Source organism: Ctenopharyngodon idella, chromosome 12, assembly GCF_019924925.1.
Source record: "Ctenopharyngodon idella isolate HZGC_01 chromosome 12, HZGC01, whole genome shotgun sequence".
Taxonomy (NCBI): domain Eukaryota; kingdom Metazoa; phylum Chordata; class Actinopteri; order Cypriniformes; family Xenocyprididae; genus Ctenopharyngodon; species Ctenopharyngodon idella.
In genome coordinates this window covers 15,613,346-15,626,135 of record NC_067231.1, presented here as the reverse complement: position 1 = coordinate 15,626,135, position 12,790 = coordinate 15,613,346, and the positions used below count along the sequence as shown (strand labels likewise).

Here is a 12,790-nt window from a genome sequence, read left to right as displayed (position 1 = left end):
AATATAAAAAGAAAGAAAGAAAAGAGTTCAGAAGAACACATCTATTAGTTTTAATAAATAAATCAGTGCCAGAAGAACTAGGAAACACCCATGATATTAAATTGTTCAGCACACAGTGGAGATGTAACAAGACATAACAAGTATATGAATTACCTAAGACATCTTAAATAGTTAAATAACACAGTAGTATGATATACTTAAGGGATAGTTCAGCAAAATGAAAATCCTGTCACCATTAACACATCTTCATGTTGATCCAATCCAATATGTCTTTCTTTCTTCTACTGAACACAGACAGAGAGGTTAGGAAGAATGTTAGGGACTGACAGCATTTGTCTTCTTTTTCTGTCATTGCATTTCCCCCATATCATGAAAGTAAGGTGACTGTGTCTGTCAGCCCCTAACGCTCTGCCTAACGTTGTTTTGTGTTTCACAGAAGAAAATGAGTAATACAGTTTTGAAACAACACGAGGGAGGGTAAATGATGACAGTTTTTCCCCTTTAGGTGAACTACCCCTTTAAAACAGTGAACGCATTGCAACTTTCATAACGGGATACAAAGTATCCATTGTGAAATCCTGTCACATTTGAACTAGTTATTACAAAACCTGTTATGAACTTGTTATTATAAAACAGCCATTCGCGACTACTACATTATGTATAATATTTCGTTTAAATAAACTACTATACCCATAAATCTCTGTATTTTTGCATAATCGCCTAATCTCTCTTCACTAGCACTTTCTATGACGTTAAAGGGGCGTGTGCCTTTTCAGCAAATTATCAACGCATCGAACGCTGATTGGGCAGCATCTTCCACGTGACTCACACCATCCAATCGGCGGCAATAACGATGAATATATTTCCATCTTTCTAAAGGTAAATTCTGAAAAATGATGACGTGAAACCATGAAGTCTTGCTGTGTTGTCACCATCTGTTTGCACAGGAACAAAGTGCTTCAAAGCAAACATAATGAAATAAACAGACGAGTCAAGTTTCGTGAGCGCAATACAGCAAGGCTACACGGCAAAAAGGCTCCAGAAAGGAAGATATCCTGATAACGTTTACGAAACGAGGAAAATAGGGCTATTATTATTTTCGTAAGGACTTATTGTGAAGTTTCTGCGTGATTCGTGAAGACTCTTGTGCAATATTGTACTGTAAGTGACCAGTGTTTTGTCCTACTTATAATTTTAAATAACAACAATAATTGAACAGTTTCAGAAGTTGCTTTTCCACACTCTGCATATTGATGGTGATTGTTACATTTTGTTTTATGACTTCTTATAGTCAATGCGTCCAAATGTCAGTGAACTAAATGTAATTTTAAACACATACTTACATTTACACTTGCTTCTTGTCTGTGACAGTAAGTGCGCAATAGTTCTAAGTGTCCCTCTGCTGCGCGAGGATGAATGTGGGCACGGCGCACAGTGAGGTGAATCCAAACACGCGCGTGATGAACAGCAGGGGTATATGGCTTTCATATGTGCTTGGCATCGGCCTACTACACATCATATTGCTCAGCATACCCTTCGTCAGCGTGCCTGTGGTTTGGACCCTCACAAACCTCATTCACAACATGGTAAGAGCTGCTGAATGACATATGCTAGAAAGTTAATCTGCTGATGTTACATAGAGCATTGCTATAAGATTTTAGGTCAGTGGTTGCTTTGCTAAATCAAGTGGTGATCTAACACCGTACCAAAGTTGTCTTTAAATCAAACACTGAAATGTATATAATAGACCATGAACTTTATAGGCTCAGCAATATACAAAATTATCAACATGACATATTGATTGAATAGAACAATTTCAGTTTCATGCTTTTGGCAGGCAATTTATTGCAGAGAAAAAATCGTGCTCAAACCATTTTTATCCTCACTGCAAGTGAACCAATTTCAGTTTTTTTTTTATATACTTTTTATATACTTTTTTTATAGTATTTAATATAGTCTATGTTGTATTAAGGACACAACCTGTCATATTACAGATGCCAACATAAACAAGTGTCAAAGTGACATTTGAATTTGTGCTGTGTATATCCAACAAAAGATATGGGAAGCATTTTTTCCCTCCCATATATACATTTATTTTACACTTTATTGTGCTATCCTAAAGTCCCATTCACACTGTTCACAACAACTATAAAGTTTAATAATACTTCTAATTCTATGAGAATAGGGAAGTCCACACCACAGCTGTAACAATAATGATTTCCTGCTGATGAACCATAAAAACATTGACAGCCAATTAAAATCGATCCCACTTTAAAGAGCTCAAGCATTTCAAGTGGCAGATGACATATTGTAACTAAATCATAAATAGAACCTTATCATACATTGATGTGAGCGCTAATATAGTTATCTTTACAGTTATCGTTCTTGGTGTGAACTGGCCTTAGCCACACTATAAACACTTCTATAGCATTGTAATTTCCTGCTATCAGCGAACCATAACAGATCTGCAACCCATTTACCATTAGTTTCATAGTGTAAATGTGCTCTAGCACAGATGCTTTCTTAAGAAGCAGAGGCTTAAAATAATCATTTGTTTTGTGACAGTCCCCAGCTGCAGGATCTCTGAAACGGCAACATTTTTTCTTGCTGAATTTTGGCCCGTTCAGTTGCTGACTCCAGGTTCTGTAATTTCAGCCAATGGTGGACTTACAGAGCCATCCTGTATCACCTTTCTTAGTTGTCCTGCTCCCAAAAAAGATCAGCTCTTGCTGTTATCCTAAGAGTTTCACAACATCTGCTGATAGAGCTTTGAAGAATTGTACCAAAGGTCATGATGTTCTGTGACTGTCTTTCTGCTGTAGTGCATGTATATCTTCCTACACACGGTAAAAGGAACGCCGTTTGAGACTCCGGACCAAGGCAAGGCCCGGCTGCTGACCCACTGGGAACAGATGGACTACGGGGTCCAGTTCACCGCCTCTCGAAAGTTTCTCACCATCACCCCTATTATACTGTAAGAGTGTTTGCTTTTACTCAGTGCTGTTAGGAGCTTCATTCTGTCTGTCACGCTAATTTGTCTTATTTGGTTGTGTTCCGCACACAAACTGTGAAGGCTTTCACAGCTTGCACTGCATGACCATGAGCAAGAGGCAGTGATGCTGACTTCCTGTGGTGTCTGCTGGCAAGGAGAGCCGGATTTAGAAACATTTAGTCAGTCAGTCAGGTCATTTGCTCTCCTGTTTTCTCTCTTGTGTCTTCTCCTCTCCTATTCCAAGGGTGTATCTGTCGGCTACAGTGAGGAATAAGGAGGTTGCTAGCCTGGCGTAGCTGGTGTTTAGGTTAGTCTTCCTGTCTGACCAGCAGAAAAGTAGCCAACAGATGAGCCTGACCAGTCTGAGAGAGCAGCTAAGATCAGCAAACCAGGTTTAAGATGTTGTTTTCAGCTGGGTTGATTATATCCTGTGGGAATTGGATGGTGAAAAGTGGATGTTACATTGTAGCAGTGTTATTTTAGTATTATTTATATATTATAAATAATATGGTATTTCTATATAATAATTTCTATTTAGCTTCAATTTCTTGTTTTTCATCTAATTTTTATGTTTTATTTCAGCTTTATTTCAATTAACAAAAAAGGTTTTTAATAGTTTTAGCTAACCATAACAACAACAACACTGTAGAATATATGTATGAGTATATGTACGGTATGTATAATATAGATTTTCTAAAACAGGGCCAGGCCCAGGATAAACAAATTATATTATATTATTGATTAAAAAAAAATTAACTAATTAATTGCCCATTTTTCTGTTATTAAAACAAAGTTTTAAAAGTTTTTAATGTATTTTTATATTGTAATACTTTAACACTGAATCTACAAAATAATGTAGAAACAACATAAAGATGATACATTTTAAATATTTGTTAATTAGCATATTTTCACTAAGCACTATGAATGAAGGCCAGTATCACTGATACTAATATTGATACTGATGTCTCTATTTAATGGATTTCATTCCCTCAATTTTAGCCATCAATTATAGCCATTCAACATTACTGTAGAACTGAAAGCTATCGATTTTAACATTTACTAGCCTTTAGAAAAAAATAACAACTTTTAATTTAAGTGAACATTAACAATCTTCACATAAACACATTAGCTGCTTTGAAACAATCTGCATTGTAAAAAGCGCTATATAAATAAAGGTGACAAACCCATTGTAATAAATAGCACATTTAGCTGTATTCAATATATCAGATCTCAACGTTTTTTTTCTACTGGTCCAGTCGGGCCGGTTCAGATTTGTACCTGCCCTACTACAATGCACAAAAAAGTTATTGTTTTCATTGTTTTTGACCCATGTAACCTTGTAAACTGTACTTTAAGATTTTCAGGTCTAACAGGTCAAATGAAACACTGCACAGTCCTCACTGCATAAATTATAAATTGAATAAAGATTAATCCTTATTAAAGCTACAAAAGTTATTCAGTCAAGAGCAACGAGTGATTTCTCTTTGTTTTTTATTCTTTGATTAACATTAATGACAAATAGCAGCAGGTTTATTAGGGCTGCTGTCTCTTTAAGACCTGACGCACATGATGCGGATCTGACACACATTCTATTTTCTCAACTTTTTACATTCATTTAACATTTTTTTAACTAATTTAAGACTGTGCTTACGAAGATACTCAACAAAACAGGAACTTTGACATAATATTGTGTGTTTTTGTCAGTTTAAGGTCGAAACAGAACTCAATGCGGCACCGATGCGCTGTCTAAAGCAGCATTCTGCGCGCGTTTCGGGTGTTTGGCCGCTTTACAGACAGTGTGCTAGTACAGATTTGAGTTCTTTTTTTTGCGTCTTGTAGTCCTTGAATGCTTTAATGGAACTTGAATGAATGATAGTGTGATCATACACTGTAGTGCAGCCAAAGGATGACAAAAAAAGAAGAAGAAGAAAAAAGGATGCTATGTTCATTGCATTAAATTTCGTTTTTCTTTAGAGTAACATGCTGTATTGTTCACAATATTACTATTCATTAAGAGGGAACCACATCCTGTGTTCCCATTAGATGCAGGGTTGTGCTGTGCTTGCTTGAGCAACTGCTGTAGCCTCTGCATCTGTGCATCTCATGTTGCTATTTGACATCTGACTTGATCTTGTCCTTGTCCTTCCCCTCTACAGGTATTTCCTGACCAGTTTCTATACAAAGTATGACAGGGTCCACTTCATCATCAACACCATTTCCCTGCTCACCGTGCTTATCCCCAAACTTCCTCAGTTCCACGGGGTCCGTCTCTTCGGAATTAATAAGTACTGAGGTTTTGTTCTTCAACACAAGAGGTTGACACACAGGGTGCTCATTGACTTACTCTGTGGAAATAAAAAAGGGGAAAATTGAGGGCTTCTCCAGATGCTCTTCTGCTTTGCGGTCGAACTGGTCGAATTGTTTGCTACAACATCACTTTTATTGATGTTTTTTTGTATAACATTTGTTAGATACAAACGCATTTGTTGAACCACCAGCAGAATGCAGCAGATGAGGGTCTCTGGAGATGTTAGGACCTCCGTTCTACTTTGTTGCTTAACAGCACTGTGTATGTCATGTGGACCCACATGTTAGCTTTCAGTCACTTTGGCAGAAAAGCTGCGTTGATGCAATGAATCTGATGGGTCAAAATGATCTGGTTCATCATGTCTTCTTAACTGTTTTGGGAGCCTGAGTGAGCATTTCCCAGTATTCAGCGCTGAGGAAAAAGAAGAAAGGTACTGTGTTTCTGAAGAAAGGCTATTTTTAGCCCAGGTGCAAAAGACTGGCTTCAATCCCATGGTTGAACATTGTCACCCTGTCCTGATAAAACTGTTGCCAGCCCTTTATTTCAAAACTTAAAACACGTTTATAGATTTAAAACAAAACTAGTTGAATTTTATATATGATGATTGTGCATACGTCGGTTGCAGTGATACATATCCAGTGTTTAACCGGAGCCCTAAAACCTTTCACTCTTTTATAACACGCACTTAATATTGAGTAATAAAATGAGTTAGCTGGAATTGCATGGGAATTAAAACCCTCTAGATGGAGAGCACAGATACAGGGAATATTGGATTGGATCCTTTTTTCGCCAAGAGAGAAACTTTAGTCTGGCTGTGCAAATGACCTTTGGATTGTAATCTGTCTTGTTGGACTTGTATGTACAGCTCCTGCACTTCACGTCCCAGTGTGAGTCAGGATAACTTAGGCTAAATGTTAATGCAGTTTGCTAAGGTACAGAACATTTCTGTGAAGCATCAACAAAATGTAAATAAGATGTTGAAGTGCTTATCAATGTTGATGGCCAATCACCATGTTCTCTTTTACCATGTTATCATTATGCTCTCTCACAGAGGCAAAACGCAGTAACTGTGGCAACACTGAAACAGAAAATTTGCTTTTATTGCATTTTTATTGATTTGATTAGCAATTTAAGCAAACCCAAGTGCAAATCCGTCTGTCATAATACAGATAATGGTCTAAAAGACTAGATTTTAAATTTGGCAAACTACGTACTGCGTTTTGCGAACAAGAGTATAGACTGGTGGACTGATATGCATTTCGCATAACATAATTTTCTCATAATTAACTCATAATTATCTTTTTTTTTTTTTTTTTTTTTAATAACAAGAAGTTATATTGGAATGATGTATGGTCTGTGACTAACCACACAGATGTATTCCTAGTACTGTGCAAGATTTTGAAAAGGTTGCTTTGAAAATGACATTGTTTGCGTTTAAAGTCTCATACAGCATTTCATTGTCATGTTTAGTAGCAGTTTGTTATAATGGTGTCTCAGTCATGATCTCTATGTTTGTTTTATTGCTGCCTATCTTCGATGGTATGGATTACTGTCAGAAAAATTGTGCAAACAGTAATCCTATGTACGTGGAGAAACACCTTATCAAATCAGTTGACCTTGAATCCCACATTTGTTCTTATCATAGTTTGTTCTTGTTTGTAAGTCATATTCTGTGTTATTGTACGTTTCGTGATCAGTATTTGCAATAATACTTACTATTATAGTGATAGAAACTGTATTATTTGCCTTCTCACATTACACACAGTTTTAGACGCAAAGTCATTTGCAAACGGTCTTACTGCAGTGTTGATGATTACTTCATACTTGATTTGTTGACAGGGTACCTTTTGCAATCTTGTTTAACTGCTTAATGCAATTGCAGATTAACATTGTGGTGGATGATTTCATGTGAAAGTCATTTAGAGTTAATTTGTTCATCAACTGGGTTTCAGTTCTCATTATTAATTTGCAGATGCTTTGAGACTCATCTGACTGGGTGCATCATTTGTAGCTGAAGTGATGTTCCCTGAAATGTGATTTTGTTACATACTGTATTAATACATTTACAAAGCTATTTTATCTTGTTTTGGGAACTGTAAGAACAGGAACTCTTGTGAAGTTGTGGCTTGGTAATTTGAGGTGTTGCGTACCGTGGTGCGTCTGGCCTTATCAGCTGGCAGGATGCTGATGTCAGGGTTCATGCTGAGTGATATCAGAGACTTTCTTTCTTGTATAGTGAAGTACAATGTTTTTTAGGTGCAGCAGAGCCTCACGGACAAATTGTCAGTTTTATTACTGTTCTGTCATCTATATACCCAACAGTTTCTCCTGTTTACCTTCACACAGTGATTATGATTGTGACAGCAGCAGCAAAACAACTCCCACAGCAATACACTAACTGCATGACGTGATGCTGTGCAAAGTTAAACAGCAGAAAAAATCTTGTGACTGATGAGGCGTATTCATCAGTGAATGTGCTGTAATGAATGAATGAACTCTACCTGACATTATACAATGTGCCAGATGAATAAAACAGAAAGACATTTGAATGGATAGATCACTCAAAAACAGATTTTTTTTTCTTAATTTATTCACCCTCATGTCATTCCAAAGCTGAGTTTCTTATTTATGTGGAACAAAAGAAGATATTTTGAAGACGGTTTCAACTTTTTTTGTCCATACAATGAAAGTTGATGAAGTTCCAACAACATTAGACCCCATTGACTTTTATTGTACGGACAAAATAAAATTAAAAAATCAAACTATTATTTGTGTTCTACAGAAAAAAAGTAAGTCATACAGGTGTGGAAAGACATGAGGGTGAGTAAATGGTGAAAGAATTTTCATTTTTTGGCTAGACTATCCCATTAAAGGGATAGTTCACCCAAAAATGAAAATGATCCCATGATTTTCTTTACCCTCAAGCTATCCTAGGTGTATATGACTGTCTTCTTTCAGATGAACACAATTGGAGTTATATTTAAAAATATCCTGGTTCTCTTAAGCATTGTAATGTTAGTGAACAGGGGTGTGTTTTGAAGCACAAAATAAATGCATCCATCCATCATAAAAATAGTCCATACGGCTCCAGGGGGTTAATAAAGGCCTTCTGAAGCGAAGCGATGGGTTTTTGTAAGAAAAACATCCATATTAAGTAAAATAACTAGCTTCCGCTAGACGACCGTACGCATACTGCACGATGTATGGCAGGATGTAGGAGTAGTGTAAGCTTGACTGATGAAGCGTATTCATCAGTGAATGTACTGTAATGAATGAATTCATTGAATTCTTATGGTTTAAACAAATATGGTTGGGCAACAAACTCAAACTCGTCTTCTCCTATATCCAAATCCTCCGACATTTCTCTTCAAAATTTCTAATTCATGACCGGTGTTTTGTTCCGCCGCAAATCAATGTGTCTGTCGGAAGCTAGTTATTTTACTTTATAAAGTTTTAAATATGGATATTTTTCTCACAAACACCTATCGCTTCATTTCCAAAGGCCTTTATTAACCCCCTGGATCCGTATGGATTATTTTTTATGATGGATGAATGCATTTTTTTGTGCTTCAAAACAGGCCCCCCGTTCACTACCATTATAAAGCTTGGAAGAGCCAGGATATTTTTAAATATATCTCCGAATGTGTTCATCTGAAAGAAGATAGTCATATACACCTAGGATGGCTTGAGGGTGAGTAAATCATGGGATAATTTTCATTTTTGGGTGAACTATCCCTTTCATGTTGATGAGATTTACCATAGATTAAATTAGGAAACTGACATTTCTAAGGTGATTTCCTCTAGTTTAACAAATAAAAAAAAAAGTACTTTGCAGACAGCAACACTATAAAGAAAGCAACACGCCAGGATTTCACTGTGCAACATGAGCCAGGGTCGTGCTCTTTGGGCTGTTACCCAAAGCCAGCAACTTTTTAAACATTGACTGGGTGAGAGTCCATCAGAATGGGCGAGAGTGAGGCCTCATGTGTCAGTCTCAGTTCTCCATTACTAGCTCCAGCCTGTGTAAGCGGTCTATCTCCCTGTCAACACGTCTCTCCCCTCAGTGAGCAGATACCTTCCAAACGTGAGGTGTTTCTTTCCTCCTTCACTCACGTTTCACTGTGTTTTACCTGGTATTTTATACTATCATAATTTTTTATGACACCCAGTATGTTTTATTTTTAATTATTGTATGCCATACTTCTGTTTATTGCATAAACATAAAAGTATCCTGAAAGGTCTAGCATTTAAGGTTGTACAGCAATATTTATATTTGCACAAAAGGCTATTGGCAACAGGACCAAGTCTTCTTGATGCAGCACACACAGCTGACTGTTCTTTAAATTATAGCCTGGAGCAGGCTGAAGATTGAGCACACTTTTGGGAATTTTTTTTATATACAGAGAGAAATTATTAATTTTGTTTGCAGTGTAGGCATACACTACCATTGAAAAGTTTGGGATCAGTAAGATTTATAATGTTTTTGATTTATAATGCTCTTATTCTCAGCCAGGCTGCATTTATTTGATCAAAAATACAGTAAAAAACAGTAATGTTGTGAAATATTATCACAATTTAAAATAACTGTTTTCTATTTTAATATATTTTAAAATGTAATTTATTCCTGTGATGGCAAAGCTGAATTTTCAGCATCATTACTGCAGTCTTCAGTCACACGATCCTTCAGAAATCATTCTGATATGCTGATTTGGTGCTCAAGAAATATTTCTTATTATTAGTTGAAAACAGTTGTGCTGCTTAATATTTGTGTAGAAACTATTATACATCATACTGACCCAAAACATTTTTGGTAGGGTAGATGGAGTTGCAACTACATGTCCACTAACTCTCATTAGATTACTAATACTCTCATTAGAGTATTAGTAAACTGTAAGGTTAAGGTTTGGTGTTAGGATTCGGTTTAATAGAATAAGTTGACAAGTGAAAATGACATGTGAAGACCAAGTATGGTAACCCATACTCTGAATTTGTCATCCAAGTTAGTACACACACACACACACACATTAGGAGTAGTAAACACACACACAAACTGTCAGCCGTGGACACACTCGGAGCAGTGAGCAGCCATTTTTGCTGTGGCGCCCGGGGAGTAATTGGGGGTTAGGTATTCAGAATTGAACCCGCAACCTTCGGGTTACCGGTTTGACTCTCTAACCATTAGACCACGACTGCCTTTTTAGTAGTTGGAAAGTTCCTTATTAGTCAGTAGAATGTCTGTTGTGGGACCATCAAAATAAAGTGTTAGCAGTCTACTAATACACTAATGAGAGTTAGTTGACATGTAGTTGCAAAGTTACTTATAGTTAGTAGAATGTCTAAAGTGGATTACCGAAATAAAGTGTTACAGAAAAAAAAAAAAAAAAAAAATCCTTAGAAAAATGGAAAATATACTTGTAATTTTTTTGCCAGGACATTATCTGTTAAGTTTAAACACAACATAATGCAATGAATAATTCGAAATATGGGTAAAACACATGTGAGAAATCTATATGTAAAATTCAGTACAATGGGCCCTTTTTAGTGTGGTAGATGTTACAATATGAGCTGTCCAACTGAAATGCTTTTAATTATCTGTTTGTGTAATGTCATTAAAAATAAATCTGAATTTGAAAGGAAATGTCTTTTGTCCTGCTTTTTAACATGCTGACATTATATGCAAACATCTGAAATAGAGTACCTGAGGTGACCACTAGGTGTCAGTGCAGCTACTGCAATAAAATGCATTTTAGTGCAGATAAAGTGGCCTTGCTGATTAATTAATTTACTGATATTCAGTGTAGTTTGTGGTTACCACAGAGACAGAATGATATGGGCATTAATAGGATTGTTATGGCCTTCCATTTTTCTGTATCTGTATGATTGTCAGGAAACAAAACAGGATATTTTTCTCTTGGCAGCTTTCACAAACAAAAAGTCCTTGACTGTAGTCTAATTGGTAATATAATCATCTGATCCTGTGCTGTCTTTGATAATGTGACTGAAGGCCACTGTGTCATATTCCAGTGGCAGTCTGCCAATTATTATTATTATTATTTTTTATCTTCTGTCCCACATTAAAAAATGTTAGTGTATACAGTATGGCTTTTCATCAATAATAATAATAATAACTTTACTGGACATCAGTGTATGTAAACTGCAAACCAAGTAAAAGTATGTCAATAAATTAATATGGTACTTTATGTATGTTATAATAGGCTAAGATATAAAATGCAACACTGAGTTTTATATAATATGTAATGGGTTCCTCCCTGCTCCATCTCCACCAAGGGGTCCTCCTTGGTCTAAAAAGGCTGAAGACTCCTGCTCATCTCAATTACGCTTCTGTTTTGTAGTATGTAGTGTCTGTTTCATTCAGCAGGGGGCAGTACATACTACAAATTGACGCTAATCCAAAGTGGCATTTGCCACCTAAAAATAGGATTTGCCAGAGGATAAAGGCTCTTTATTTATTATATTTTAACCTAGATATTTAGCAGACATACTGTTTTGCTTTAGTGTGTTAAATTCATTGCTGTTAACGGTGATATTTTGTCACCTTGGTTTACTATTTAACATTTAAATCGGTATCAAGGGTAATGCAAGTCTGTGATCTTTCATTTGAAAATACACAAAGGCTGCTTTATCTTTTGCCACCCACAGCTTTCATTCTGTCTTTCTTTCTGTCCTCAAATCCTCTATGCCCTTGACTTTCTTTCATTCTTTCGGTTTCTCTCGCTTTCTCTCTCTCTCTGTCAGGTTCTACCCATCAGTTCAGTCAGCTGGATGGGAACATGGCTTAAATCTGTGCACTGGGAACACAGGGAACCCCATGGGTTTTAAAATATTCCTCACTTTCCTCTGCAATGCGTTGGCATTTGAAGTTGCTCCTCTTCTGACGGAAACGTGATCTCTGTGATTTAAAGGAGCTCACTTTGAAAGGAAGCACATGTTTATTAAAAAAATCAGCTTTCAAAGCTCAGGATGTGAAATATAGATGCCCTGTGGTGTCTTATAGCTGTTTATGCTTGCGTACAAGTATTTTTTTCTGAAACTGAACTTGGGGTAAGTGGATTACATTTACACATTTTTAAATAACCCAACAAATGGGGACTATGTCAGGATTGTGTCCCCCAGTGTGTGAGGGCATGCAGGACATCGGACATCACAGTCATGTCCTACTACCAACAAAAAATAGACATACTAAAGGGGAGGTTGCTCTGAATTATGGATATAAATAGAGTTGCCCCTCATTAGGTGCGTTAAACATGAAGAATTGATCCCTCCAGGAACTGTATGATGGAGAGGACAACCACTGTTTTGGAGAGAGGCCTAAAAATGTATTTTTAAAGTAGGAAAGTATATGGATGGGAAGCAAACTTAGTGGCTAAACGTTTACACAGTGTTTGGCATTGGCGATCATATTTAACAAGTGTATCTCAAGGTGCGATCACATTAGCAAAAGTTTGCAGCTAAAAAGGTCCATTGTTTAT

At 36.6% G+C, this 12,790-nt stretch overlaps 1 protein-coding gene across 1 annotated transcript; it reads left to right on the top strand.

Moving 5' to 3' along the window:
* The first annotated feature begins 876 nt into the window (after window positions 1-876).
* Window positions 877-10,938, top strand: ormdl3 (ORMDL sphingolipid biosynthesis regulator 3). The gene is made up of 4 exons (XM_051914883.1): window positions 877-1,161; window positions 1,372-1,586; window positions 2,823-2,974; window positions 5,149-10,938. Exons 2-4 carry the CDS (start codon window positions 1,413-1,415, stop codon window positions 5,282-5,284), a joined length of 462 nt encoding a protein of 153 aa, XP_051770843.1. The 5' UTR covers window positions 877-1,161; window positions 1,372-1,412; the 3' UTR covers window positions 5,285-10,938.
* Window positions 10,939-12,790: the final 1,852 nt, after the last annotated feature.

Bases quoted from the DNA above. Each gene is read 5' to 3' on its own strand.
- ormdl3 (XM_051914883.1), top strand. From the start codon at position 1,413: ATGAATGTGGGCACGGCGCACAGTGAGGTGAATCCAAACACGCGCGTG. The intron at 1,587-2,822 runs GTAAGAGCTGCT...TTTCTGCTGTAG, and splicing joins CAAACCTCATTCACAACATG to TGCATGTATATCTTCCTACA. The intron at 2,975-5,148 runs GTAAGAGTGTTT...TCCCCTCTACAG, and splicing joins ACCATCACCCCTATTATACT to GTATTTCCTGACCAGTTTCT.